This window comes from Pelodiscus sinensis, chromosome 2, assembly GCF_049634645.1.
Source record: "Pelodiscus sinensis isolate JC-2024 chromosome 2, ASM4963464v1, whole genome shotgun sequence".
Classification (NCBI taxonomy): Eukaryota; Metazoa; Chordata; order Testudines; family Trionychidae; genus Pelodiscus; species Pelodiscus sinensis.
Genome location: NC_134712.1, coordinates 55,912,729 through 55,939,178, shown reverse-complemented (window position 1 = coordinate 55,939,178; position 26,450 = coordinate 55,912,729). Strand labels below are relative to the sequence as shown.

At 40.7% G+C, this 26,450-nt stretch overlaps 1 protein-coding gene across 15 annotated transcripts in view; it reads right to left on the bottom strand.

The window, feature by feature from the left end:
* The window catches only part of NCOA2 (nuclear receptor coactivator 2), a 271,603-nt gene that overhangs the window by 59,872 nt on the left and 185,281 nt on the right, over positions 1-26,450 (bottom strand). For 14 of the 15 annotated variants that reach the window (XM_075920545.1, XM_075920547.1, XM_075920540.1 and 11 more), the window contains one exon: positions 3,187-3,290. In XM_075920545.1, coding sequence (XP_075776660.1) covers positions 3,187-3,290 — 104 coding nt within the window. Of the gene's footprint in view, positions 1-3,186; positions 3,291-8,664; positions 8,755-26,450 lie in introns of all 15 variants that reach the window. The other variant, XM_075920552.1, reaches the window with a different exon arrangement.

Sequence of the window (26,450 nt, the reverse complement as noted above, 5' to 3'; positions counted from 1 at the left end):
AAATGTAGATTTCACATCAAGACAGAAAGAAAAACATGTATTTTGAAAGTGTACTGTGACAGTCAAGTTACTGAACCTTTTAAAAAACTATTTGTTGACTACCTTTTCAGCATATTTTAAATATTATATTTTTGTTTCTCCCCTAATCAGGAGAAAACAAAAGTTCAGTCTCTGTAAGAAGTCCTTAAGCAAAGATAAAAACATAGTTTGTTGCCTAGCAATAACTGTTCTTAGAATGTAAGCATGATTGTGCATAAATAGTTAGGAATAACCCAAAGCTCTCTTCTCTGTTTAATTTTATGACATGTAAACAGACCAGGGACACCGATTTAAATTCAAATAATAAAACCCATTGGATTCAAGCATTCAATTATCAGCTTAGCCCATATGAACCTTTTGCCACTTTGCCTGATATATAATATTGACTCTTCAGAAGGCTGCTTTGAAAAAAACTGTTTAACTTCCATTTTTATTTGAAAATGCAAGGAGGTATTTTTGTAGCAATAGTTAGAGGAACAAACTACTGACAGGAAAAGAGATAACCTGTTTTTTTAGAAATAAAAGTTAGTGGACCCACACTACTGATAAGCCTGAATAAGATGACACAAGTAGGAGTCATCACTGCATTGTGTATTGGCACATGATATAAATGGCTAAACCTTTATAGTACACAACCTATAAGATCCTTAATATGTATTTCTAGCAAATCTAGGCTGTGGATGTGTATTTCACCACTGAGCTGTTAGCTGATTCATATTTATATTCAAATAAAAATAAGTCTGGCTGTGGACTCCAAGCATATCAAAAGGAAATTACTTGTTTTATTATTTACATTATATAAATGTCCACAATATGCTTGATGTTGCACAGATATATTGTATACAAAAAACAGGCCTTAAAGAGCATACAATACAATAAAAAAAACCTCATTCACCTCTGCAGTTGGGTGAAAGAGGGCACAACATACAAGTAAAACATTCAAGTAAATGTTCCATTTTAAATTATATTTTATATAATTTGATGTGTACATACGTAAGTAAACACACATTTATCAGCAAAATCAGTTTACTTTCCAGGTAACAGCTAGCCTGTCAAACCAGCTCATTGCATCAAAATATTTAAAACATATTGAGGCTTCTGCTTTGTAATGATGATTTACTCTCTCTTCAGATGTATTGCACCATGATAAACAGCTGGAACAATAATGTAAACATGTGCCCCTCCCTTCAGGACTCTCGTTCTGAGAGAAGAACCTCTAACGGGAAACAAAATTGTTAGAAAGAATGAGACCACAGAAATTCTTTTAGAGGATGTGTTGGAAAAGGAAACCAAGTTTCGCCCTTTGGGTTGCAGTGAATTAGTCTCTCTCTTCTGCACACACACACTCCCCTGCCTCTGACAGGACATTTGTGAAAATCACATCTAGCAAATTATGATGAATACTATTTACTTCCTTCAACAGGAAACACTTGCAACTATGAGGACACCTCCAATTAAATGGTATAATAGAAAATAGATTTACATTTCTAAATCAGATCACATAACTAGCATGCAGTCAGTTGTCTTTCCTATTGTTTTTCTTACTTCATAGACAAAAAAAGTGGACTCACCAAGCCCATGAGAATTTAAAAAAGATACAAACACTCAATTGCATTTCCTTACACAGATAAAGATACACAGAATATATCTGTAGTGTTTTCACAGAGAATGTATAGCAACTTTGTGATATTTTAAGTATCAATTGCACATATTTGTTATGGTCAATGCAGAATGGCTTCATGATAGAGGAAAAAATAAATTACATAATACATTTGAATAAGAGGGATGCTGCAATAGCTAAACACAATAAGGAACACAGGGGTAATATTTTAGCCTTAAATTAACTTTGTGTCTATGATTAATTAAATCTTTATGATAAATTAATATATCCACAAAGACTGGAATTACTACACAGCTGTGTATGAGCTAAGAGGTTTAACTTTGCTTCTTAGCAAAAACAGCAACATTCAGTTCAGTGAACAAGTGTAATAAATATTAATTGAAGTTTTCGTCTAATGAACGTAACACACTAATTATTCAGGGAACAACTTTTTCAGGCTGTCTAATCTAACCTATCTAATGTTCTGCCTTGTAGTCTGAGAATTTTTCAGTGCCCTAATTTCATATACAGCTCAGAAAACCATGTCAGATTTCTGTGTTTTTATCTAATGAGTCATGGAAAGTAATTCAAATATTTATCACCGGTATACTTATTAGGGTTTATAGTTGGCTGATGTTCCATTTTTCAAATAATGGGGGGGGTAATTTATATACCTGTCAAACTTGGCTCCTTTAGCTAGACTCAGGGCTTTTTTTTTAAAAAAAAAAAAACATTTTCTCTAAACCAATATTTATCCCTCCTTACAGATGAAGGTCATGTCAGAATGGGTCTTAAATGTTTGTAACAGATCATAAATAGGTAAAATATCAGTGACAGACATATATGGCAGTTGCATAATATGTTAGCATCCTTGGAGACATGCATGGACTACAGATAACAATGATATCAAGGTTGCATTTCAGAATTAAAGTTTGAGCCATGCACCCTCTCACAGCCATGCACATTTTTTTGTTAAGCTAACTAAAAACATTATTGTGTGAAGAATTCTCATAGCTGAATATCTGTATAATCAGGAGGGAAAACAAGCATGGTACCTTTGTTGAAATGGCAAAAATAATTAAAACAATGTGTAACTATGATGAATAATTTTAGATAAATACTTCCTTCCCCCAGTCCATATATATGCATGTTGTAAGTCAATATAATGAACAAATAAATTTATCAAATCCCCATATTTCAGATTGTACAAAAATAGGCATATACAAACACAGAAAATTAGGATATTTCATAAAAATACTGGTGCTCAAGAAATAGCCACAAGTGCAGTGATTAAATATATTATATGTTGCTTTGGTTTTATTCCTGCTTGCTGGGAATCAACATTTTGTCACTGAATTAAATGTAATAGGATCATTAGCATGCTCTGGATTTGTGATATGGCATGGCATCCTAGTAGCAAGGTTTTACAAAAGTGATAACATTACACCATGCCTTTAAAAATTTGATTTTTTCACTTCATGGCATTTATCTTGATACACTATGCAGCAAAATTAACTCCAATGTAAAGAAAACTTTGGGCATTTCACCTCAAGCATCATTGGTCCAAGCGCATCCTTGTCAATGACACTCTGACCTGTAGATGATACATCTGCTTTTTGCACTTCATCTTCATTGGCTGCTGCTGCTTTCTCTGCATTAAAGAAAACAACGTGTTAAATGACAGAACAGAGATCATAAAAAGGTATCAATTTTTTCAAGTTCACAGCAGCTTCTGACATAGCTACCAAGCAGATGCAGTGCAAACCTTTATGGCTGAGATTAAAGAAACCTATGTCATGATATGTGGAAGTAGAACTAGTGGGTTAACTTTTCAACTCAAAAACTGTAGGCTCAAATCATTCTGTAGGATACCAATGAAATAGATTTAGAGATTACATCCACGTCCTGACAAGGTGTCTGATGAAACTATAGAGCACACACATGCCACACAACATGGCAAGACAGGCGCTCTTTGCTTACAAAGAGGTGAAGAGCTTACTGGAAGACCTCGCAAAGCACCTGTCTCACTATCCTGGCACTCTCTCTACATCAGCACTACACTTAAAAAGAAAATGGAACTCATATTAGACTGATCTAGAGTTCATGCATAAATGAAAGAGCCTTTGCACTCCGATTTCCACAGCCCCCAATTTTTACTGTTTATCATTTAAAAAGTAGTATCTTAACACTATGCCATTAGCCTATGGTTGATACACAACTACATACAACACGTTTTAAAGTCATACTATAGTTAATTTTCTCTACTGTCATTTATGCATATTTACCAATATGCATATAAAATACATATAATTTCAAGTGTAGTGCATGAAAATTATAAACAGAAGCAAACAACAACAACTTTTTGGGTGCATAACATCTATAATGGTGTTTCAATTATACACATATGAGCACTTTGCACCCTTCGGTGTGCTCCATGTTGCAGTATTAAACAAACATCCAAAACAGAATTTTGTCCTCAAAATATCTCATAAATCCAATTAATTTAGCAAATCTGTACGGACAGTCATTCAAATCCACATTAAATATTCTGGGTTTTTTTTAGTTTAAAGGGGAACATTAACAAAAAATGTTAAAGTTAATGTTACACCTCATTATTGTATTTTGTTAAGAAACCTGAATCTCAAATACATTTTAGCAAACGGCCAATAACACACAAAATCTAAAAAGTAACCTAGAGTGACAACAGACATCTAAAAGCCTTTGGATTTACTATTCTATAGTAATCGTGTTATACAGGTTGGACCTCCCAAAACCTCCTGTTTCCCTAGGACAGAAACCTGGTGGGGACAATTTTCCCCTGCTGCTTCTGGTGGGGAGGGGGAGTGAGGAGAGTGGGGCCATTTAAAGGCACAGCATCTTTTTTTTTTTTTTGCTCCACAACTTTGGTCTCCCCCCTCTTTTCTTCTCAACAGAATTTTTTCCCATGGGTTTTTTTGAGGGGGAGAGGGGTGGAGAGGGTGTTCGGTATCTTTTGTTAAACCATCTGGCAACCCTAGTCCCAAAAATCTATGGATTTCCTTCCCCAAGATCAGTGTGTATCTATTAGCGATAATATGGAACAGAATCCTTGGAATTTTCCCCTTCAAGAATGGGAGAACTAGAACACACCCAATTATCTGCAATGAGTGATTTTACCAATGCATTCCCAAGGTTCTGCCCTGACTTCTGCACCCTGTACACTGCCAGCCCCCTGCTCTGGACAATCCAAGCAATGCCGGGTAAGCCTGCTAGTGAGTGTTATAATTAAGACAATATAATGTCCTTGTAAACTCACACAAACTAATAAGAGATTCTGCTTGGACTGAAGATGGCATAAAGCTTTTTGGGAAAGGGAAAGGGAAAAAGGTGGACAGACTTCCAATCCTTAGCTGAAAAAAAATTGTTGGGAATAAAATCTAGCCATTCTTCATATGCTCCAGGACAGCAGAGTTTGTATCATACTATGTTAATGCTGGAAATATTTACAGAAATGTTTACTGATGCTGAACGCCAGGTCCAGCTCCTAGAAAAGTCTGGGAGTCTGAGTCCCATGATGTAGCTGATATCATAAGCAATCCCTGTTTTCTGTAGCACACTTAAATAATTCCATCTTGCTGTACACATTAATTCCACACAGTAGCCATCAACATTCTCTTGACTCCCCACTACAGCTCAATATTAATAATCTATGTCATTTGAAATATGGGATTACTGTACAGTTTTTTCAAGACAATGTATAAAAATGGCTCTAGTTCCAATTTCCTTTATACAGGGAGCCTAAAAATCATATCAGATGTGCAACAGGTGGGAATAGGGAGGAGAGAGAGGCACAGAGCTAATTAAAACATTATGATGTTAATTTCTTTTGTGAACAATTATGGCTAGATGAAGATTGCAGATCACGGAAAGTATCTGGCACAGCTCTGTTCAAAGCATTGGTGCTTCCTAGTTATTTCTTTACTGGATTTACAAAGATAGGTTAGTAATTTTCACTGTTTATTTCTCACATACTACTGATCTACTGATAGTTGATAAAGATTCTTCATACTTTTATAACTGCAGAATTCACATCACTCAGTAATTCTCTTGGCTTGACCAGTATTTTGCATCTCATTAATATAAACACTTTCTATCTCTGCTGCTTACAAATGAGTTTGAATCAAAAGCAAATGAAGTTTCAGAGGGGTAGCCGTGTCAGTCTGTAACTTAAAAAAACCCTTGAAAAATAACAAATAGTGTTGCAGCACCTTTGAGATTAACAAAATCTGTAGATGGTATCATGAGCTTTTGTGGGCTGTGCCCATGAAAAGTGAGTTGTGCACACAAAAGCTCATCCACATTTTTTTTTGTTTTAAGGTGCTGCAAGACTATTCATTATTTTTTAAAGTTTTTTTCAAGCAAATGAAGGCTATTTTAATGTCTATTACAGTAGTTGTTTTTGAAAATTGTACATGGATACACTTTAAGATTATGCATACTTTATCCATCACTCAATAAAAATAACATACCCTGCACTGTGCCCTATGAGCACATGAAACACCCTCTTTAGTTTAAAGGTTCAGGTGTTCTAAGGGCATTACAAATTAAAAAGGGATGTTCACCTGCCAGATTTTACAACTGGATTTGTGATTTAACTGTAAAGTGTGTAAAAATCTCACTACACCGCTTCCAACTGGCTAACACATCTACGCAGCATTACACACACAAGTTATTTCAGCTAAGAGTCAGCACGGTGACTTATGTTCATGAAATGAACTAAAGATCTGTCTGCTGAGGATCATCATAGCCAATGGTGATCTTCAGGTTTTGCAATAGAATTATCCACTTTTGATTGAACTATAGCCTATTTTTGGAGAATCCATCAACAAACACAGAGAAAGCAAGTGGACCCAGAGATTAGCAATTTTTAAAGGATCCTAGCAGACTGTGTTTTTAAACATGGAGGTTGGGATAAATATTTGAAATAAATAATTTATTTTCTGATACCACACAGTGTCAACTGAGAGCAAAATTCTGTTGTAAGAAAGAATAGAAAACACAAACAGGCCTGATAATTACAGCATTACCTACTCATTATTTTACCATGAATTCCATGATATTTGGTGTTTAACTTAAAGTCCCAGCTTCTGGAGTCATGTGATGATTAGGTGAGACTCAAGGCTTTTCCTAATATGTTAGCCATCATACTGTGGGAAAATTCTTAAAAACATGAACCATAAAGGCTCAAAAACTAGAAAGCAAATAAAACCACAACATTTATTGTTTGGCTTAAATGTATTGTAAATCTCGGTATTTGGGAGCCCCACCTGATGATTTTTCAATACCTGAGCAGGCAAAACTGCAATATAGGAGGGCCCATTACTGAAAATACAGTAATTCCTCATTTAACACGGTAGATACGTTTCAGAAAATGATCATGCTAAGTGAAAACGTGTTATACGGGGTCAATTTTCCCATTGAAAATAATGGAAAAGGTGGCAGTTGCGTTTCAAGCACACGTGCGCTCGCAGCTCCAGCCTGCACTTGTTAGCAGCTGGGACCGGGACATAAGGTTGGGGGAGAAAGGGGACTGTTTATAGCAGGGAGGGGAGGTGTTTGGCTCTGGAGAAGGGAAGGGAAGGAGAGGAGAGGAGAGGAGGCTTGCAGCAAGAGACTGGGTTTCCCCAGCTGGCCGGTCACCGACAGCTGCGCGGGGCTTACTCTGCCTCCTTACAAAGCGGTGGAGGTTTGCTGCTCACCGCGCAGTTCCCTGGTGACCCCTCCCCCCGGCCAGATGCCTTGTGTCCGGCCAGAGGGGGTCACCGGGGAATGGCACGGTGAGCGGCAAACCTCTGCCACTTTGCAGGGAAGCAGGGGAAGCCTCGCACGGCTGCCGGTCAGCCCTAGGGGAAATCGTGTTATTGCATGATGGGGTCGTGTTGTTTGAAAAATGTTCCCTTAAAAAAAAAAATCATGCTATCGCAAAAATGTGTTAAGCAGGCATATGTTAAGTGAGGAATTACTGTACTCTTATGAATAATCTCGAAATCAGTAGGTCTATTTATTTGATTGAAACGGACATTCTTTACCGCAGTCAAATTATGTTTGGAACAGAGAAGAGGGCAAGATACATCAGGGAGCCAGTTGAAAAAAGGGCATAAAGAAGCTTGTACAGGTTGAACCTCTCTTCGTCCAGCACCCTTGAGGCCTAACTAATTCTGAACCAGAGAATTTTATGGACCATGGGAGGTTAATATTGTCTAGAAGCATTACCAACACTTCCACTGCTTACTGGGCTCTTAGACGACATTAGAGCTAAATAACAGCACAGAACACTGAGCGCCAGGACCAGTGGCTAGAAACAAACTTTATGGGACCACAGGAAACTTGCCACATCCATTGAAAGTGGACATCTGGCTAACTAAAATCATGCCGGACCACGGATGTTGCTGGACCAGAGAGTTCTGGACTAGAGAGGTTCAACCTGTATAAATGATGGATTTGCTAAATGAATCCCACATTAAGTGAGGGGAGAAGCACTGACCTATTTAAGGGTAGGGAATAGGCATCTGGAACTAGCTTTATGCATAGGTTTGCCAGGCATCTGGTTTTCAACTAGAATGCCCAATCAAAAAGGGATCTGGCGGTTTAGGTCATCACTGCTAACAGGGTTGTTAAAAGTTGGGTTGGTGGCAGTGCAGGGCTAAGGCAGGCTCCCACTCTGGCCTGGCTCCCAGAAGCAGATGATATGCTCCTGTGACCCGCAGGCCTGCACCCCAACCTCTTGCCCCAGCCCTGAGTCCCCTCCTGCATCCCAATCCTCTCATCCCTAGTCTCACCTCAGAGCCCAGATAGAGCCCTCACCTCAACCTCCTGCCCCAGCCCAGTGAAAATGAGTAAGCCCATGAGAGTTGGGGAGTGTGAGAGATGGGGTGAGGTGGGATGGAGTTAGCGGGGTGGGGCCTTGGAAAAAGCACGGGACAAGGATGTTTGGCTTTCTGCAATCAGAAAGTTGGCAACCTTATTCATGGCAGTGGAGAGTTTACCTCCATAAAGGGAATTCTCTGCTAGCTGTTTAGGTTCAGAATCCATCTGTAGTGTTGTAATAGTGACAGAGTACAAACCAGAATTTGCACCTATTCATATGAACAGAGTTAACAAGACAGAGACCATACTTGCAAAGTTAAACTGAAAAAGTATTTATGTAATTTGGAATCTACCCATGAAATAATTATCAGCCCTGTTCAACGAAAAGTTTAGCCTACAGACTAGAAAATTAAAAAAAAAAAACTCCTTTGAGACATACTTTTATGCTAAATAAACACATACACATGAAATGATGTAGCATTTTAGTAATTCTGTAATTTAAATTTTAAATTGCGGACAGGTTTACAGTTGTGTAAGTATGAATATACATGATATTTTTGTATCCACAAGTAAAAAACAAGCATTTTTACAGTATGCTCAGCACTGGGAAAGTTTGAAGTTTTATCTGAAGCTTATCCTGGATTCAGATACAATCAAACCTTTATTAAAGCACACTAGTTTGGTAGGAATTCTAAAATCAAATGGAGAGAAGCCAAAAAGAAGAATTTAAAGTCTCTTGAAATACTTTTTAAACACAGAACGTTTATTTTAAAAATTTCCCTACCTACACCTACAAAATATATTTTCTACATTATTTTGGTCCCTTAGATGTTTGAAAGATAAATAAAACAGGAAAGGATTTAAATCTTTCTCTCTCTCTCAAACAATACATCCCTGTAGTTACAGTATCACAATTAGATGTGCAATCCAAGCATTCGCTCTTTTGTCTGTTTCTATACTTTACCCCCTTTCCCTCAATGAAACTGCTTTGACAAACAATCCCTTCTTGACCCCTTCGCTGACTTGCAATCCAGAAATCCAATACAAATTAATGAGACTTCCAATTTCAAAACAAAGAACAAAATCTGAGTCTCTTTAGGGACTATGTTAAGGTAAGTCAAACTACAAAAGAAACAAAGAGATTTGCATGAATATATTTTATACATTTATTTTTTTCTCATATAGCAACAACCATTATGGTCGTTTTCTACTGGAACAAAAGGAACACGAAAAGTGAGTGAGGAATCATTAGACACATAAGCAATACAAGTGTATTGAAAATGGGAGAAGGGGAGTGATAATAGATTTGAAGAACATCCGGATTATGTTGCTCTACATTATAGGTATTATCACACATACATTTGAAAGTGAAATTTCAGATTTTTCACTGATATGAACAGCAGCATATCACAAAGCATGCCACAAGCAAAAAACAAACAAAACAAAAAACCCGTGGCCAAAGAAAGCAGGTATTTTCTGCAGCACTTCTTTAAAAGAGAGCTTCTCAGCTGACACATACATTTTATTTTCTTCATAATTTTCTACAGTTGCTATTGGAATGTCATGTCCATCCAAAGTCATGTAATCTTATTTATTGAAATAACAGACCAAAAATGCAAACAGAGATTTTTCTCGTCAGTAATACCAGAACATTCATTTCTCTACTGGAAAACAGCCACGACTCAAGAGACATCCTTATAATTTAACCAACTATAGCAGCAGCATCACTAGCACTGATTACTTGAAGGTGACTTAAATGTATGCTATACATTTCTGAATCTACAGTTAAAATTAAATTCTACCTCAAATGCTTTTAAAACACCTAATTTTCCTCCATTTTTTCACATTTGAATATGCATTAGACAGCCATTTGTGGTTAGTCTTATTTCCCGTGTTGTCAGCTAATCTTTCATAAAGCAACAGGGGAGAGACTAAAGAAGTAAAAGATAGGGAAGTGTGATTATGAAAAAGCATACAAATTGGCAGAGGATAGAAATAGATCTAGTACCTAAAACTACTTTTAACTAATTAAAAAAAACAATTAGGCTTCTACTTGACTCTTTAAATTTCACAGCTTCATATTTATTAATTTTATAGTAAGAAAAAATGTTTTTATTAATTCAATGTGTTCCAATCACAGACCAGCAAAGACAATACAAGGTATGGTGAAGCAAAGCAATTAACATTTTTTAAATTACTCCAGTGCTTGGTTAATCATGCTTTTCCCTCTAGTTAGACTAATCAAAGCATTAGGATCTTATAACTAAAATGATACTATAAATATTTAAACTTATTTGTTAATCAGTTTCCAGGACTTCAACATAAACGGCTCCCTCCAAAAATCTAACAATTTTTCAAAAGACTGTAGTTAAAGAAATTGTAACTATTTCAGTAACAAACTGTAAGATTCAGCAGAAGGTTTGTGTGTCTCCCGCATGAACACACCTACTCGTTATTTAGGGAACTGATTACAAATCGAAGCTGCTGTCACACCTTACAGCATAACTGTGCACAGAGTAAAGACCCCATTAGATTAGCATACTTATTTTCCACTTAAACTATAGATCAAATACTATAGGAAAAGCTATGTAATATCCCAGAAAGATTTTAGGTGGTAAAAGAGGAAAGTATTATACATCTGCACTGAACTAAAATTAGACAAGTTGCCATATGGTTCTATGAAGCCAGCAGCACATTCTTATTCATTAGGAAGCATTCTGCTAACATCAAAACACAAGGCCCTTCCTGTGCTCTTCAAATGTGTTTATCTTTTCAACATTAATGCACTAGAGATTATCAGGTTGCTGAAATCTCCTACAGCACACATTAAAAAAAAAAGCGCAGATGCATTTTTTCCTCAGCACTTTTACTCACTGTGAGTAGTCTAAAAGCAAAGCTTAAAACTGCCTCACTGCCATCCTCACAAATAAGGTCTTGTCAGAAATCATCGACAGCTTGATGAGCCTATCCCAGCTCAAACTGATATCAAAATCTGGTTCCCCACCCCTGCTTCAGACTTTGTTACACTTTTTAAACACACGTGAAGATTAGAAGATTGGAAGCCGTAAGCTTGCTTATTAACCCAGGAACAGTGATACACTATGTTTAACACTAAGAATATTATATTCTTTTCAGAATTGCCAACATACATTTGGCCTGATTAGCCTTCCTCCTTTCCCCCCTCAAACTGTGATAAGTAACTTCTATAAAATACTAGCACCATTATGAGCCTTCCCTTCCCACAAAGAGGAAAAGTGTAACAAAACCTTGATGCCAACGTTAAAATTTTGGAGAAGAGGAAGTTATTCACCTTGTGCAGTAATGATGGCTCTTCAAGATGTGTGTCCCTGTGGGTGCTCCACTACCCTCCCTCCCACTTTCTACTTTGGAGTCCATTAAAGGATTTCCAGTAGAAAAGGAATGGAGGGGACCCGTGTCATCCACACAGCCAACAGACAAAAACAGAGCAAGACGGCGACTGCGCATGCGTGACATGGGAAGGCACTACTAGGCTAATAATCTCCAATTGCCGGCACGAAGACACATTGACATCTGAGTGGAGCACCCACAGGGACACACATCTCAAAGAGCCATCATTAATGCACAAAGTGAGTAACTTCCTCTTCCCCTTCAAGTGGTGTTCCTGTGGGTGCCAGTGGGTGACTAAAAAGCAGTACCTGTGATGTGTAGAGGACGGTCTTTGGAATCATCTATGAAAAGAGGCAAGGACAGTGTCGTCCTCAGAGGCATTAGGTAATGGTCCTTGCTGTAATGCATAGGGTGTGTCTAGACTACAGGGATTTTTTGAAAAAAGTGGCTTTTCGAAAAATCGTTACTTGCATCTAGACTGAAGCCGCGTTCTTTCAAAAGTAAATTGAAAGAATGCAGCAGTTTTTTTTATCGCAGTAAACCTCGTTTTATGAGGAAGAACACCTTTTCTTCAAAAGTATTCTCTCAAAAAAAGGTGCTATGTAATGCAAACTGTGCTTTTTCGAAAGAGAGCTTCCAGAGTGCCTGGGTGCTGTCTTTCGAAAAAGCAGCTCGCTTTTCAAAAGAAGTGGTTGCAGTCTAGACACTCTCTTTCGAAAGAGGCTTGTAGTCTAGATGTAGCCATAATGTTACGTGAAGGTATGGGATGAAGAACATGTAGCTGCCCTGCAGATGTCGGCCAGAGAGACATCTAGAAAGTCAGTCTATGCAGCCATTGCTCGTGTGGAATGTGCAGTGACCATCTGTGGTGGTACTTTGTTTTGGAGCCTGTGACAGGTATTTATGTAATTTGATATCCATTTGGGTATGTGTTCAGTGGAGACGGCTGTTCCCTTGTGGGGATCGGACGTAGATATAAAAAGTCTATTGCATTTTCTAAAACATTTAGTCCTGTCTATGTAAAATGCAAGTGCCTATCTTGCATCAAGGGTGTGTAATATCACTTCTCTTGGGGAATCATGTGGTTTATGGTAGTAAGTGGTTAGGTAGGTAGGCTCATTAACATAAAAATCAGAAATGACTTTTGGTAAAAATTTAGGATGGGATCTGAGAATGATCTTGTCCTTGGTTAAGTGCGTATAAGGTGGATCCGCCACGAGGACTGCAATTTCACCTACACGTCAGGCAGATGTGATTGCAACAAGAAAGGACGCTCTTGTGGCCATGTGCTGTAGTGACGCCGTCACTAATGGTTCAAAAGATGGTCTTGTTAGTGAGTCCAGTACAAGGTTAAGGTCCCATGGTGGAACAAGTGGGCATACGTGCAGATATGCTTTGGATAGACCAGCTAAGAACTGTTTGGTGATCGGATGAGTGAACACTGAGACATTATTTACCGGTTCATGAAAGACCATGATGGCAAAGAGATGAATTTTGTGGAGGTGACGGAGAGCTCTTTATCACGGAGGTCCATTAAGTATTCCAGCATGGTAGGTACTAGGGAGATGTGTGCTTGTAGACGGTGCTGATTGCATCATTCTTGAAACTGCTTCCATTTGTTTTGATAGATGTACCTTATAGAAGGACAACAGCTACTGAGGAGGATGTGTTTTATTCTCTGAGAGCAGGTAAGTTTGTCATTCTGGAAACATGAAGAAGCCAGGTGGTGATCTTTAGAGCCTGAGGGTTCGGGTGACACGTTCGTCCATTGTGTTGAGTTAGGGATTGGGGACTGATAGGAAGGAGAATGAGGTCGGCAATTGACAGGTAATGGTGGTAAGGAAACCACTGATGTCTTGGCCAATATGGAACTATCAGATTGACCTTCGCTTGGTCTGCTTGAATCCTATGGATTACCCTGGGAACCAGGGGAATTGGAGGGAATGTATATGACAGAGGGGCAGTCCATGATATGGCGAATCATGCTTGCCCTGCCCTGCTCATGAACAGAAGTGATGACATTTGCGATTGACCATTATCGCAAAAAGGTCTATGACCAGAAATCCCTAATGTTGGAATATAGGCAGGATGATTCTGAGACTGAGCTTCTGCTCACTTTGTTCGGAAAAATGCCTGCTCAGTTTGTCTGCCATGTTAATCTGTTGGCCTGGTATGTACATTGCTGTCGGTGTGATGTTGTTCTTCATGCACCAGTCCTAAAATTTGATTGCCTTGGCACATAGTAAGTGTGATCGGGCACCCCCTTGTCTGTTGATGTAATACATACATGATGTGTTGTCCATGAAGACATGAATCATATGATCACAGATGAGTGGCAGGAAATGAAGACAGGCGTTGGCAGACCACCTTGAATTCCAAAATATTCATGTTGAACCTCGCTTCTCATTGCAACCATCTGCCCTGGACCGTGTGGTGTCCTCAGTGAGTGCCCTAGCCCAGAAGGGCTATTACCCGTGAGGGGTCTCAGCAAAGGAAGGGCACTCTAGAAAGGAGGTTGTGTGGGGGAGTCCACCATCGCAGAGTTGTCAGCACCAATGTTGTGCTTGGTGAAGCTGTGTCAGTTGGGAGCATACACTGATGCCAGCCAAGCCTAAAGGCATTGAATATGGAATCCCATAAGAGGTACCATGAAAATAGCAGCTACCATGTGGCCTAGGGCCTGAAGTCATGTGTGAATGGTTGTCACCAGGACATTAAGTATACTATCTTATGTCGCACAGGGTCTCAAAGCAGTGTAGAGGAAGAGATGCCTTGGCCATCATAGAATCTAGTAATACTCCAATGAATTCTATTCTCGGGGTGGGATCCAGAGTAGATTTTTTTGCATATTTATCAGAAGATCCAGACAAGAGAAAATGTCTCAGGTAAGGTCTGTCATGATTAGAGTCTGTTGTCTTGAAGTCCCTTTGATTAGGCAATCGTCTAGGTACGGGAATATGATGATGCCTTGCTTTCTGAGGAAGGCATCACCATGGCCAAAGTCTTGAAAAATACATGTGGTGCTGCCGAGAGTCTAAAGAGAAGGACACGGTACTGGTAGTGTTTATCGCCCACCATAAACTGGAGAAACCTCCTGGGGCAGGGTGTTTTGTTATATGAAAGTATGCGTCTTGGAGATCGAGGGCTGAGAACCAGTCCTCCTTGTGCAGTGCAGGAATGATGGTTCCTAAAGCCACCGTCCTAAATTTGTGGTTGTGGACAAACTTGTTGAGTCTCCTGAGATCTAAGATGGGTCTCCATCTCTTTTTAAAGTAAGCAAATAGTTGGAATAGAATCCTCTTCTGTGAATTCTGGGTGGAACTTGCTCTATGGTCCCTGGCTGAATAGTTTTTGTACCTCTGCTTGTAGAAGGGGCTTGTGAGAGAAGTCCTCAAAGAGGGACAGGGAGGGAGAGTGGGTAGGGGGCATAGACGTAAAAGGGATCATATATCCAGTTCTTATGATCTTGAGAACCCATTGGTCCATAGTGATGAGGGCCCACTGATGGTAAAAGGGCCTCAACCGATGATGGAAAACATGGACTGTGTGCACCAGTGTTCCCTCTAAGCTGTGCAGCAGCACAGCTTCACAGGGGATTAATCAGCTCTACCCAATCAGAGACTCAGGGCTCCATGCACAGAGCTGGGCAAGGCTGATTAATCACTTGTGAAGCTGTGCTACCACACAGCTTATAGAAAACATTTGAGGGACCGGATCAGGCCCTCGACCACACCTTCACATTTGCTGTTTAAATGATGCTGATTGAGGGGTGTTCTGGGCTCTTCTTCTATTGGGCTGTTGTTTTGGACTGTTATCGAATGGTCTCTTAAATTGTCTTTGGTAGGAGGCATCCCCTGATCTCTGCTATGGTGTGCATCTCTTTCTCTTGTTAGGCGGCATGTACTTTTAGGGTTGCAGTTATTCTGGCTGCCATGTCCGCTACGTCCATTGACACCTGGAGCACTGTTCAAGCAATGGATTGGTCCATCTTCATAATGGACTGTAGTTGTGGTCTCTTTTGTTCAGGGATGTCATTTTGCCAATTAGACCAGGTTGCAGGAGTTGCTTAGTCATAATTAGCGAGGAAAGCCATGTAATTGGAAATTCTAAACTGGAGAGTAGCCAAAGAAAAGACTTTCCTTCCAAAAAGATTGTGTCTTTTATACTCTTTGTCCTGGGATGTCGATTTGAATTCTAGCTGTCTGGAATGATGGCACACAGAATCTACCACCAAAGAAGTTGGCTGAGGGTGGGAAAAGAAGAAATCCATCCCCTAGCCGGGACAAAGTACTTTATTCCAATGACTAATCGAAGGGATGATAGAGAGACTGTCTGTCATATGGCTTCATATGGTTCCAAGATAGCCTCGTCTATTGGCAGTGCTATCTTTGAAGATGTGGTGGGCTGTAGAATTTTAAGCAACTTGTGCTTCTTTACTTGTACTTCCTTTAGGGCTATGTCTTGTGACTGTGCTACCCTCTTAAATAGGTGCTGAAATTGCTTCAGGTCATCAGCATGGGGAAAGGAAAAGGAAGGAGAAACAGCCTTGTTGGGGGACAAAGACGACTGTGGGAGTGGAGACTCAATGTCTGAGTCGGACTGAGGAAGGTTGTCAGCTTCCCCTGCAGGACCTGTCTGAGTGATGACCAAAGGTGATGGCGGGGGATGGGTCAGAGACGGAGTATATGGCAGAGGAGACCATGAGTGTGCCGGGGTGGCCACAGTTAGCTCCCGCGATTGATGCCACGGTTCCCAGGGTGACCACTGAGGTTGATGATGTTGTGGTGGATAAGGCCATGGGTAGTGAAACCAAGGGTACTGTAAGTGATGGTATTGTGGTTTATGCATGCTTGAATGCCAGGAAGTGGTTGAGCCAGTCGGCGAGGAGTGCTAGGAGGAGAATCTGCTCCCATGCCCAGTGCCGGGACCAGTACCTGGGGAAGATGTAGTAGGGGACAATGACATATTCTCAGAAGAGTGTCAATGTAGGTTAGTGTCCTCCAGCCTAGGGGAATGCAGAGGTGTGTTATCTCTCAGCACAGTGAAGAAGGCACCAATGGTTGTGTCGCTCGGAGCCGAGGCTCTGTTGTTTTCTGTGCCCTTGGCTTTGGCGCTTGCAGTGTGAGAGTGTGCCTCAGTGCTGGTGTATGCTGAGAATCTGAAGACTGTGGTGGCACTGGTGGATATCTGCCTTTGTTGGTGTTGGAACCAAAGGTGTGGAGGAGATGGCCTCCTTCTTATGTTCTGACTCAGAGTCTTTTGTCGGTGCCATTTTCTGCTTTTGCTCTGTGCCAGAGGTAGATGGCACCAGGGAGCACATGGCATGGGATGTCAATGGCATGGCTGGTAAAGACCGTGCCATAGAAACTCAGGACTTACAAGAATCTCACACAGGCAATGAATTGGCCCTTTTCCTCGGAATTAGATTCCGAAGGTTCAGTTATCTTGGCCTCTGGCAGCTGGAGGGATTTCCCACATAGAACATTTTTAAGCCTCATCTCATGGCCCTGGTGATCATACTGTGACTGTGGGCATTTCTGAGCCACATGGCCTTTGCCAAGGCACTGTATACATGGGGGCTGTGTCTACACTGGGCCACTTATTCTGGAAAATCAGCCGCTTTTCCAGAATAAGCTGCGAGCTGTCTACACTGTCCCTTGAATTTCCGGAAAAGCAATGACGCTCTACTGTACAAAATCAGCCGCTATTCCGGAAAAACTATTCTGCTCCCGCTTGGGCATAAGTCCTTATTCCGGAACACTGTTCCGGAAAAGGGCCAGTGTAGACAGCCCAGTAGTCTTTTCCGGAAAAAAGCCCCGATCGCGAAAATGGTGCCAATGTAGACGCTCCTTTTCCGGAAAAACTGAAAACGGAATAGTATTCCGTTTTAAACAGTTCCGGAAATTTATGCCAGTGTAGACACAGCCGGGGCGTGCCTGTCTGAGGTGGGCACAGAGGCTATGTCTAGACTGCACACCTTTTTCGACAGAGGCTAAATTGGAAGTGGAGTATAAGGACATTAAATAAACTTTGGCAAGAATGTCCCCAGCAAATGGCCTGCTCAAATCTGTTTCTCCATAAAAGCTCTTTGCTTTCCCCATTTATATAATCTGCTCCTTAAAAACTGTGCTCACACTCTTTGGCCATCACACCTGGGACCTTATGTTTTTCATAGTTCTATGACTGTGGAATTGGCTCCCCAGACTTGTTACAAAAGTTGTTTGCCAAATCTAAGCTTTTAATTAAAAATAAAAAGTTAGCTTTTTGCAAAAACTGCTCCCAATTGTGAAATGACATGACATTACCCTAAATAGACAAATACATTGTTGTAAGGCAGTGTTGCTCAACCTTGGTTGAGCTTAAAAAAAAAAAAAAAAAAAAAAAAAAAAAAAAAAAAAAGGGTGCCGGGAACATTTTGTTGCGGCCCCTTTAATTTAAAGCACCAGTCTGCTCCCCTGCCACTCTACTCGCCTACGCCACGTGTACATCGGGCGCTAAGGCAGGAAAACAAAACGGCGGCCAGACCAGTGCTGCAACCCCCCAGGAAACCAGCCATAGGTTGCACACTACTACTGTAAGGGATATTAACTCTTGGCCTTTTGATGGCAATGTCAACATTATTACTATTTCACTATTGATCATTTTCAGAAATATCTACCTAATCTTTAGGTTTATCCAGTTTTGTTAGCGCGGTGAAGGATGCTACTGAATGGGAGGAGGGGATGTTACAGGACATCTAGTTTCTATCAAAAGTTAGTGAAGCAGTGAATTAGCAATAGGTTTTTTCCAAAATTTTAACTCATTGTCTGCCTCATAATCGGAAGCCAAAGAAGAGATACATTCTCTCTGTGCCCAAAAACCTCAAAGATCAAAACCCAGATTATTTTGTTTTAAAAAAGCAACAAATGTAACAGTCCTATTCTTGTTCAAATCACCTCTAATAACCGATGTGAAAGTGTAACCGGGTAAAGAGTTAACCAATAAGCCTGGGCTATTGATCAACATTCACAGTTACACACAGGGTCCTAGTACGTGCGAGGAGCTGGCTTACAAAAAGACCTAGATCTAGAGAGTGGCTGAGAATTTGTGACTCCTACTGGTCATCTGAAGTTGCAGAAACCATCCACAACTCTGGAACAGGCCCCAAATTTGCTTCTGCTAACTCTCAACAGCATTTAAAATTAATGTTCCTCTGATCCATGTTAGCTGTAGGATGCATTTTTAAAGGTTGGACACCCTTGATGGCACATCACATTAGGCAAACAAGGGTGCAACTTTGTATCCATGACAATATATGTCTCCAATATACGCATTTTAGATATTTACATGCTTGTGTTCAGATACAAGTATTTACAAGTCTAATGGACACAACACTACAGATGCATGCAACTATTTCATAGAATCATAGAATCATAGAATAATAGGACTGGAAGGGACCTCGAGAGGTCATCGAGTCCAGCCCCCCGCCCTCAAGGCAGGATCAAGCTCCGTCTACACCATCCCTGACAGATGTCTATCTAACCTGTTCTTAAATATCTCCAGAGAGGGAGATTCCACCACCTCCCTTGGCAATTTATTCCAATATTTGACCACCCTGACAGTTAGGAATTTTTTCCTAATGTCCAATCTAAACCTCCCCTGCTGCACTTTAAGCCCATTACTCCTTGTCCTGTCCTCAGAAACCAAGAGGAACACATTTTCTCCTTCCTCCTTGTGACACCCTTTTAGATATTTGAAAACCGCTATCATGTCCCCCCTTAATCTTCTTTTTTCCAAACTAAACAAGCCCAGTTCATGAAGCCTGGCTTCATAGGTCATGTTCTCTAAACCTTTAATCATTCTTGTCGCTCTTCTCTGTACCCTTTCCAATTTCTCCACATCTTTCTTGAAATGTGGCGCCCAGAACTGGACACAGTACTCCAGCTGAGGCCTAACTAGTGCAGAGTAGAGCGGCAGAATGACTTCACGAGTTTTGCTTACAACACACCTGTTGATACAACCTAGAATCATATTTGCTTTTTTTGCAACAGCATCACACTGTTGACTCATATTCAACTTGTGGTCCACTATGACCCCTAGATCCCTTTCCGCCATGCTCCTTCCTAGACAGTCGCTTCCCATCTTGTATGTATGGAACTGATTGTTCCTTCCTAAGTGGAGCACTTTGCATTTCTCTTTATTAAACCTCATCCTGTTTACCTCTGACCATTTCTCTAACTTGCTAAGGTCATTTTGAATTATGTCCCTATCCTCCAAAGAAGTTGCAACCCCACCCAGTTTGGTATCATCTGCAAACTTAAAACTTTGGTATTTGCACCTGCCATTCTGTGGGTTAAAAAAAAAAAGCTAGTTGAGGCTAATCGGAAAAATTGGACATCTATGTCTTGCACAATGTTACTTTGAATATGCTCAGTTACTTCTTCTCAATTCTGTACATCAGATTAGAAGCAGCAAATGTTACCATGTAGATTCAGAAGACATTTTACTTTTGGGGGTATTAAAGAAATGCTGAGCTGACACTTCAACAAACTTGCCGTATTAACTGCTTACCTTTATATAATAGATTGCTATACATCTATCATCTGTGACTTAAAAAGACATTATATTTATTTGGCTCTGTGTCAAAACATTCTAATAAGAAGTGCCAAATTAAATTACTTACGTTCTGATATATTAGGTACATATATCTAGACTCCCTCAGCCCAACAATGTAATTATTTTCTTTGGTACACATGGAATTAGTACAAAAAATGTACTTTTTTGGCATCTGCAAATTAGGAAGTGTTAGGTATTTATTTATTTCATGAATAATGTCAGTTGTTTTGATAACTAATCTTTAAAAATAGCATTATTCAATATCTCAGTGATGAGAACCCCTAGCACCACCACAATTTTGGCTCAGATGATGATTTTAAAGATTTGACACATGGCAAAATCTGATCATTTAGTTCAAAGCAAGGCTCCTTCACTGCCCCAGGAACAATGTGCAGCCTCTGGGAAGTTAATGACTCTCTGATTAAATTCTCTGAAATATAACAATCCATAAGAAAAGAAAGATGTGAAGGCTAATGATCTTTTGAACTAGCCTTCATAAACCTAATTGCCAATTTAATTAAACATATAGGGTTCCTAAACGTGGGTCAAGAGAATGTACTCTGCAGGACTGTCAATCTATCTGTCAATGGATTCATTTTTTCCATTTTGCTTTTCCAGATGACAGTGAATGTTAGGAGAAAACAGATGATATCCTTTTCCAAACACCTCATCAACATGATTTAAGAATAGCTTCTTTATTTTAGGGCACAGATGACAAATCTGTGTTATACACGGTCATTAACAGTAGCCTGAAAGTTTCTGGCTGTATTTGCATTACCAATGAAAACTTTGACACTACATACTTTTCAACAGGTTTCCTTGGCCTGACCCTGAAAACTGTATACAGGCAGTCCCCGGGTTACATGGATCCGACTTACATCGGATCCCTACTTATAAACGGGGTGAGGCAACTCCACACTAGCTGCGCCGCCCCCCCCAGCAGACCGCCGAGACCCGCTGCGGTCCTGCCGCTCGCGTCCTCCGCAGCGAGAAAAGCTGCTCCACATCTCCCTGGTCTGCAGGACTGAGGGAAGTGAGGTGTGGGAGAATAAAATTGAGCTCTGGAGAAATGTTTGGCTAGAGTTTCCCCTACAATATGTACCAGTTCCGACTTACATACAAATTCAACTTAAGAACAAACCTACAGTCCCTATCTTGTACGTAACCCGGGGACTGCCTGCATGGAGAAATCCAAAATCCATTTTTAAATCTTGGGAGACACAGAGACTGAAGTTTTTTTATTATTTCAAAGATGTCCAAAAGAAACATGAGAGTTAGTAACCTGCTTCTATGAAGGACCATCTCTTATTCTTTTGAATATTATTCAGGTAAGGAGAAATTTTAATGCACAAGCTATATGATGGCCTGCTTAAGAGCATTTTTATGTATAAATCATCATCATTCCTCAAGGAATGTTTAAAGTACAAAGTGACTTGAAAGTCTACAAAGTAGATTACCTGAAATGGAAAACTATCCACTTTCTACTCACACCAGAAAACCTTTGATTACCTGGTTGTTAAGAATGACATGCAGACACAGTAAATCTTCATAGATTCACACGTCTTGTCAGCCTTTAAAAAGCCTGCTACTAGAGATGATGGGTACAAATGCTCTGCAATAATATACTTGCCACTTAGGTGCTATGCATTCCAGCTCTCTAGTTTAAAGTGATGAAGTAGTCTTCTTTAACTTCTGTTCTCACTTGAATGCCTGAATCCTTTAGCACAGCACAAACAGAAAAACAGCCGAATTCAAAGAACTCTGCTTTATCTATTTCCTACGGGTCCTTTATCATTTTTCCTCTGACAGGAAAGCTTGACCTGCCTTGAAAATGAACAGCACACCCACAAACAGTGAACTATGAAAAAGCTCTTTTAATGACTGGTGACTAAGTCCTGATGCTCAAACAGCTAATAAAAAGCTCTGACTTGAGATAAAGGTATATACCCTCATACAGGAGTGTCACAGGGAAAAAACTATATTTTTACAGACATCATAGAAACTTACAACAGAACAAAACGAAAGATATAGAACTGAGTTAGTACCATCAGCTACAAACCTGAGGAAGCCAAACTGACAACTGTATTCTCAGCATCCTTTGTCAGTCAATGAAAGGAAGGTCTCACAGAAACATGGCCTCCACTGTAGCACAGCTATACAACAAGCAAGCAGTCCTCGCAAGGGAAGTTTATTTAGTAACTTTAGGTCTTTCACTGCTCACTGACTATTTCTGAACATCAAATATAATGGCCCAGACTAAGTGCACTATAAAGTTGAATTAAGATTCAATATCCCTAGAAGCTAGACAATAAGGACAAACCTAAATTTTAACATTATTCTTAATATTGATCACAGCTGTATTCCATAGGTCATCTGTATGTGATACCACATTCAACTGAGTTGCTTTATGAAGAGCAGGAAGGCACATAAGAATAGAGAACAAACACAAGGAATTAGAGACACAACAGTGAACGAAGGAAAACTAGCACACAATGTGCAACTGGTCTCAGTGTCAGAGTTAAGCCTGCATTTAAATGAGGGAGACAAATGAGAAAGGTCAGGGTCTCAAATTTATGGCCCACAGGTGATATACAGGCTGGAGCATATTTGCAATCTGGAAGACCTGGTGGCCTGGGGAGGGCATTTGGGGAAAGGGCCTTCCCCTACCCCCCCGAGATGTCTGATTGAGTCACCTGATAGAAAGAATATGGGAGGATGACAGAAGGAAGGGTGAGGGAAGGAGAAAAACACCAGAGAAGAAAGAAAGGAGGGAAAGACCTCAACAGGAGAAAGAGACAGTGTAAAGCAGAAGAAAATCCATCCTGCCAGAAATACCATGTCATACAGTTAATGACAGGAAACGTTGTCAAGACTAGCAAGGGGAGATCAGAAATAATAGAGAGAGGATAAGAAGCTCAAATGCCCCCAAGATAAGAAAACAAAGGGGCCAGGGAAAGCAAAAAATGTAATTTCTGTTGACACTACAAATGCTCCTATATAGGATTAATTTTTCTACAATAGCTAGTACAATTCCCTGCCCACCACTTTGAGCAAATCACTATGGCTCAGGTCTAAGTCAATGGAAGTTTGGAGCATAAGTACTTCTATACATCCGACATTTTCCCCTCAGTGCTCAGAAAGTCCTTTTTTTTTTTTTTCAAATAAATTAATTATGAAGTTGGTATGCACTGGTCCTTTAAGGCTAAACAAGAATCAGTCACAGTTTGGCAGAGAACAATGATCTCTGGGAGCTGTATTTCCCAGAAGGATCCTGGAAAAGGTAAACTGCACAAGGGCAGAGATGGGACAGAGGTGGTCTTAAAAGGTGGCTAGCCTTCTAAGCACTGCATCATACCATTGCAACTTGTAAGAAGAACTTGCTGGAGAGCGAGCGAGAGAGACTTTGCCTTACTGAAGGATATATAGGCAGCACCAGGACTCTCAGGGTTGCCAGATGGTTTCAACAAAAATACTGGACACACTTGACTTTACATAACAATCTACATTACAACTTATATGGAAAATACCAGACATTTATATTTTTTCTCAATTTGTTTCTCTAATAGAAAGCTCAACTACTGGACAGTCCGATTCAAAACCAGACACCTGGTAACCCTACTCTCAGTTAAGGCAAGATCAGACTAGAGATCTGGTTTCTGGTACGGATAGTTAATTCAAACTAAGCTAATTCAAACTAATGCATCTAGACCTAAAAACTAGTTCGAATTAGCATTTTGCTAATTCGAACTAGCATGTCCACATTGAGTGGACCCTGAACTGAAGTTAAGACTGGCCGGAAGCAGTGCTGGCAGGGCATCAGGTTAGGACTTAGAGCGTGGAGCTGCTGTCTCAGGCTAGCCGAGTGCTGTGCTTAAAGGGACCCGACCCCCACCCCAGACAGACAGTTCTCAGGGTTCCCTGCTTGCTTGTCTACTTCGATGAGGGACAGCAAAGCAGTCCTGACTTGGAGTGCCCTGAGTGCCCACACTCGGCACATCACAGCACTCGGCCATCAGCTCGGCTGCACTTACCGCAGGCTGCCATCGGGGGGGGGGGTGTCAATCGGGGAGCTGCAGGAGAGCTTCCACCCCGAGGAGCCCGCAGAGCAACCCCAGTCCTCCTCATCGGGGGCTTGTACCTCATTCCTCCCTCACCTCCCTCTACTTACCCCTCCCTAGCCCCCCTTCCTGATGTACAAAATAAAGGACACATGTGTTCAAAAATAGAAACTCTCTTTATTTAACAAAACTGGGGGAGGGGGGAATTAACCTCTGGGGAGACTGGGAAAAGGAGGTGGGAGAGGGGAAGAGAGAAGTGAGGGGGAAACCTAGGAGGAGGGAGCTGGAAGGGGGAAGCCAGGGGAAGAAGGAGGAGGGGAAGTATCAAACTATGGTATGCCATATCTTCAGTACTGTGTGCAGATGTGATCTCCTCACCCCAGAAAAGATATTTTGGCCTTGGAAAGGGTTCCGAAAAGGGCAACTAAAATGATCAGGGGTTTGGAACAGGTCCCATATGAAGAGAGGCTAAAGAGACTGGGACTTTTCAGCTTAGAAAAGAGGAGACTGAGGAGGGATATGATAAGGATCTATAAAATCATGAATGGTGTGGAGAGGGCGGATAAAGAAAAGTTATTTATTAGTTCCCATAATATAAGGACTATAGGACACCAAATGAAATTAATGGGTAGCAGGCTTCAAACTAATAAAAGAAAGTTCTTATTCACGAAGCAAATAGTCAACCTGTGGAACTCCTTGCTGCAGGAGGCTGTGAAGGCTAGAACTATGACAGAGTTTAAAGAGAAGTTAGATAAAGTCATGGAGGTTGGGTCCATGGAGTGGTATTAGCCAGGGGGTAGAAATGGTGTCCCTGGCCTCTGTTTGTGGAAGGCTGGAGATGGATGGCACGAGACAAATGGCTTGGTCATTGTCTTAGGTCCATCCCCTCCAGGGTACCTAGTGTTGGCCGCTGTCAGCAGACAGGCTACTGGGCTAGATGGACTTTTGGTCTGACCCAGTATGGCCGTTCTTATGTTTTTATGTTCTAAGCTCAGGGCTCAGGGTCAGGGTCTCACTGGACCACCTTGATTTTCATGCAAACCTGCTCCTGGGTTTGCATGTGGCCTTTGATGGCCAGGCTGGTTTGAATTAAGTTCGAACTAGCGGTCTGCATGTGTAGCGCCTATGAAAGTTAATTCGAACTAACAGCTGTTAGTTCAAATTAACTTTGTAGTGTAGACATACCCATAGTGGTTACACGTTTATACACGCTGTGGGTGCTGCATTATAAAGCTTAAATAAGCTTTAAGCTGCAGAGCCCACAGCAAAACTGATGGCCCTGCTCTCAGAGGGACTTCGTTGCAGCAGCAAAGCCACCATCCCAGGAGTTTGATTTCAATTTCAACACAGAATACAACGTGTACAGAGCTTACTTTATATTCTTTTTCATTACAAATATTTGCATTATAAAAAACAAGAGAAATAGTATTTTTCAGTTCACCTAATACAAGGACAGTAAAGCAAGGATTTTCAAATTATGAGTCCCGACCCAGTACTGACTCGCAGAATATCAGGCACAGGGTCTTGCCTCGTTGCTGCAGGGTGACCATTGGAGTTGTCAAAACAGGCTTCCTGCCTGTTCCGGCATTGCAGACTGCGCTGCACCCCAGAAGCGGCCAGCAGTACGCCTGGCTCCTAGGTGAGGGCGGGGGGAAAACGAGGGGAAGGAGAAGGGCTCACAGGGCTCCTTGCACTGCTCCTGCCCTGAACCCTAGGGATACATCTAAACTATATCCGTTTTTCGATAAAGGGATATAAATTAGATGCACCGAAATTGTAAAAAAACCGCGGTCAAGACAGGGATTGTTCGACAGAAATGCCCCATTTCTAAAGATCCTGTAACCTTTTGAAATGGGGCATTTCTGTCGAATGATCCCTGTCTTGACCGCGTTTTTTTTTTTTTTCAAAAAGCGGCTTTCAAAAAAAGAGGCCGTGGTCACCAT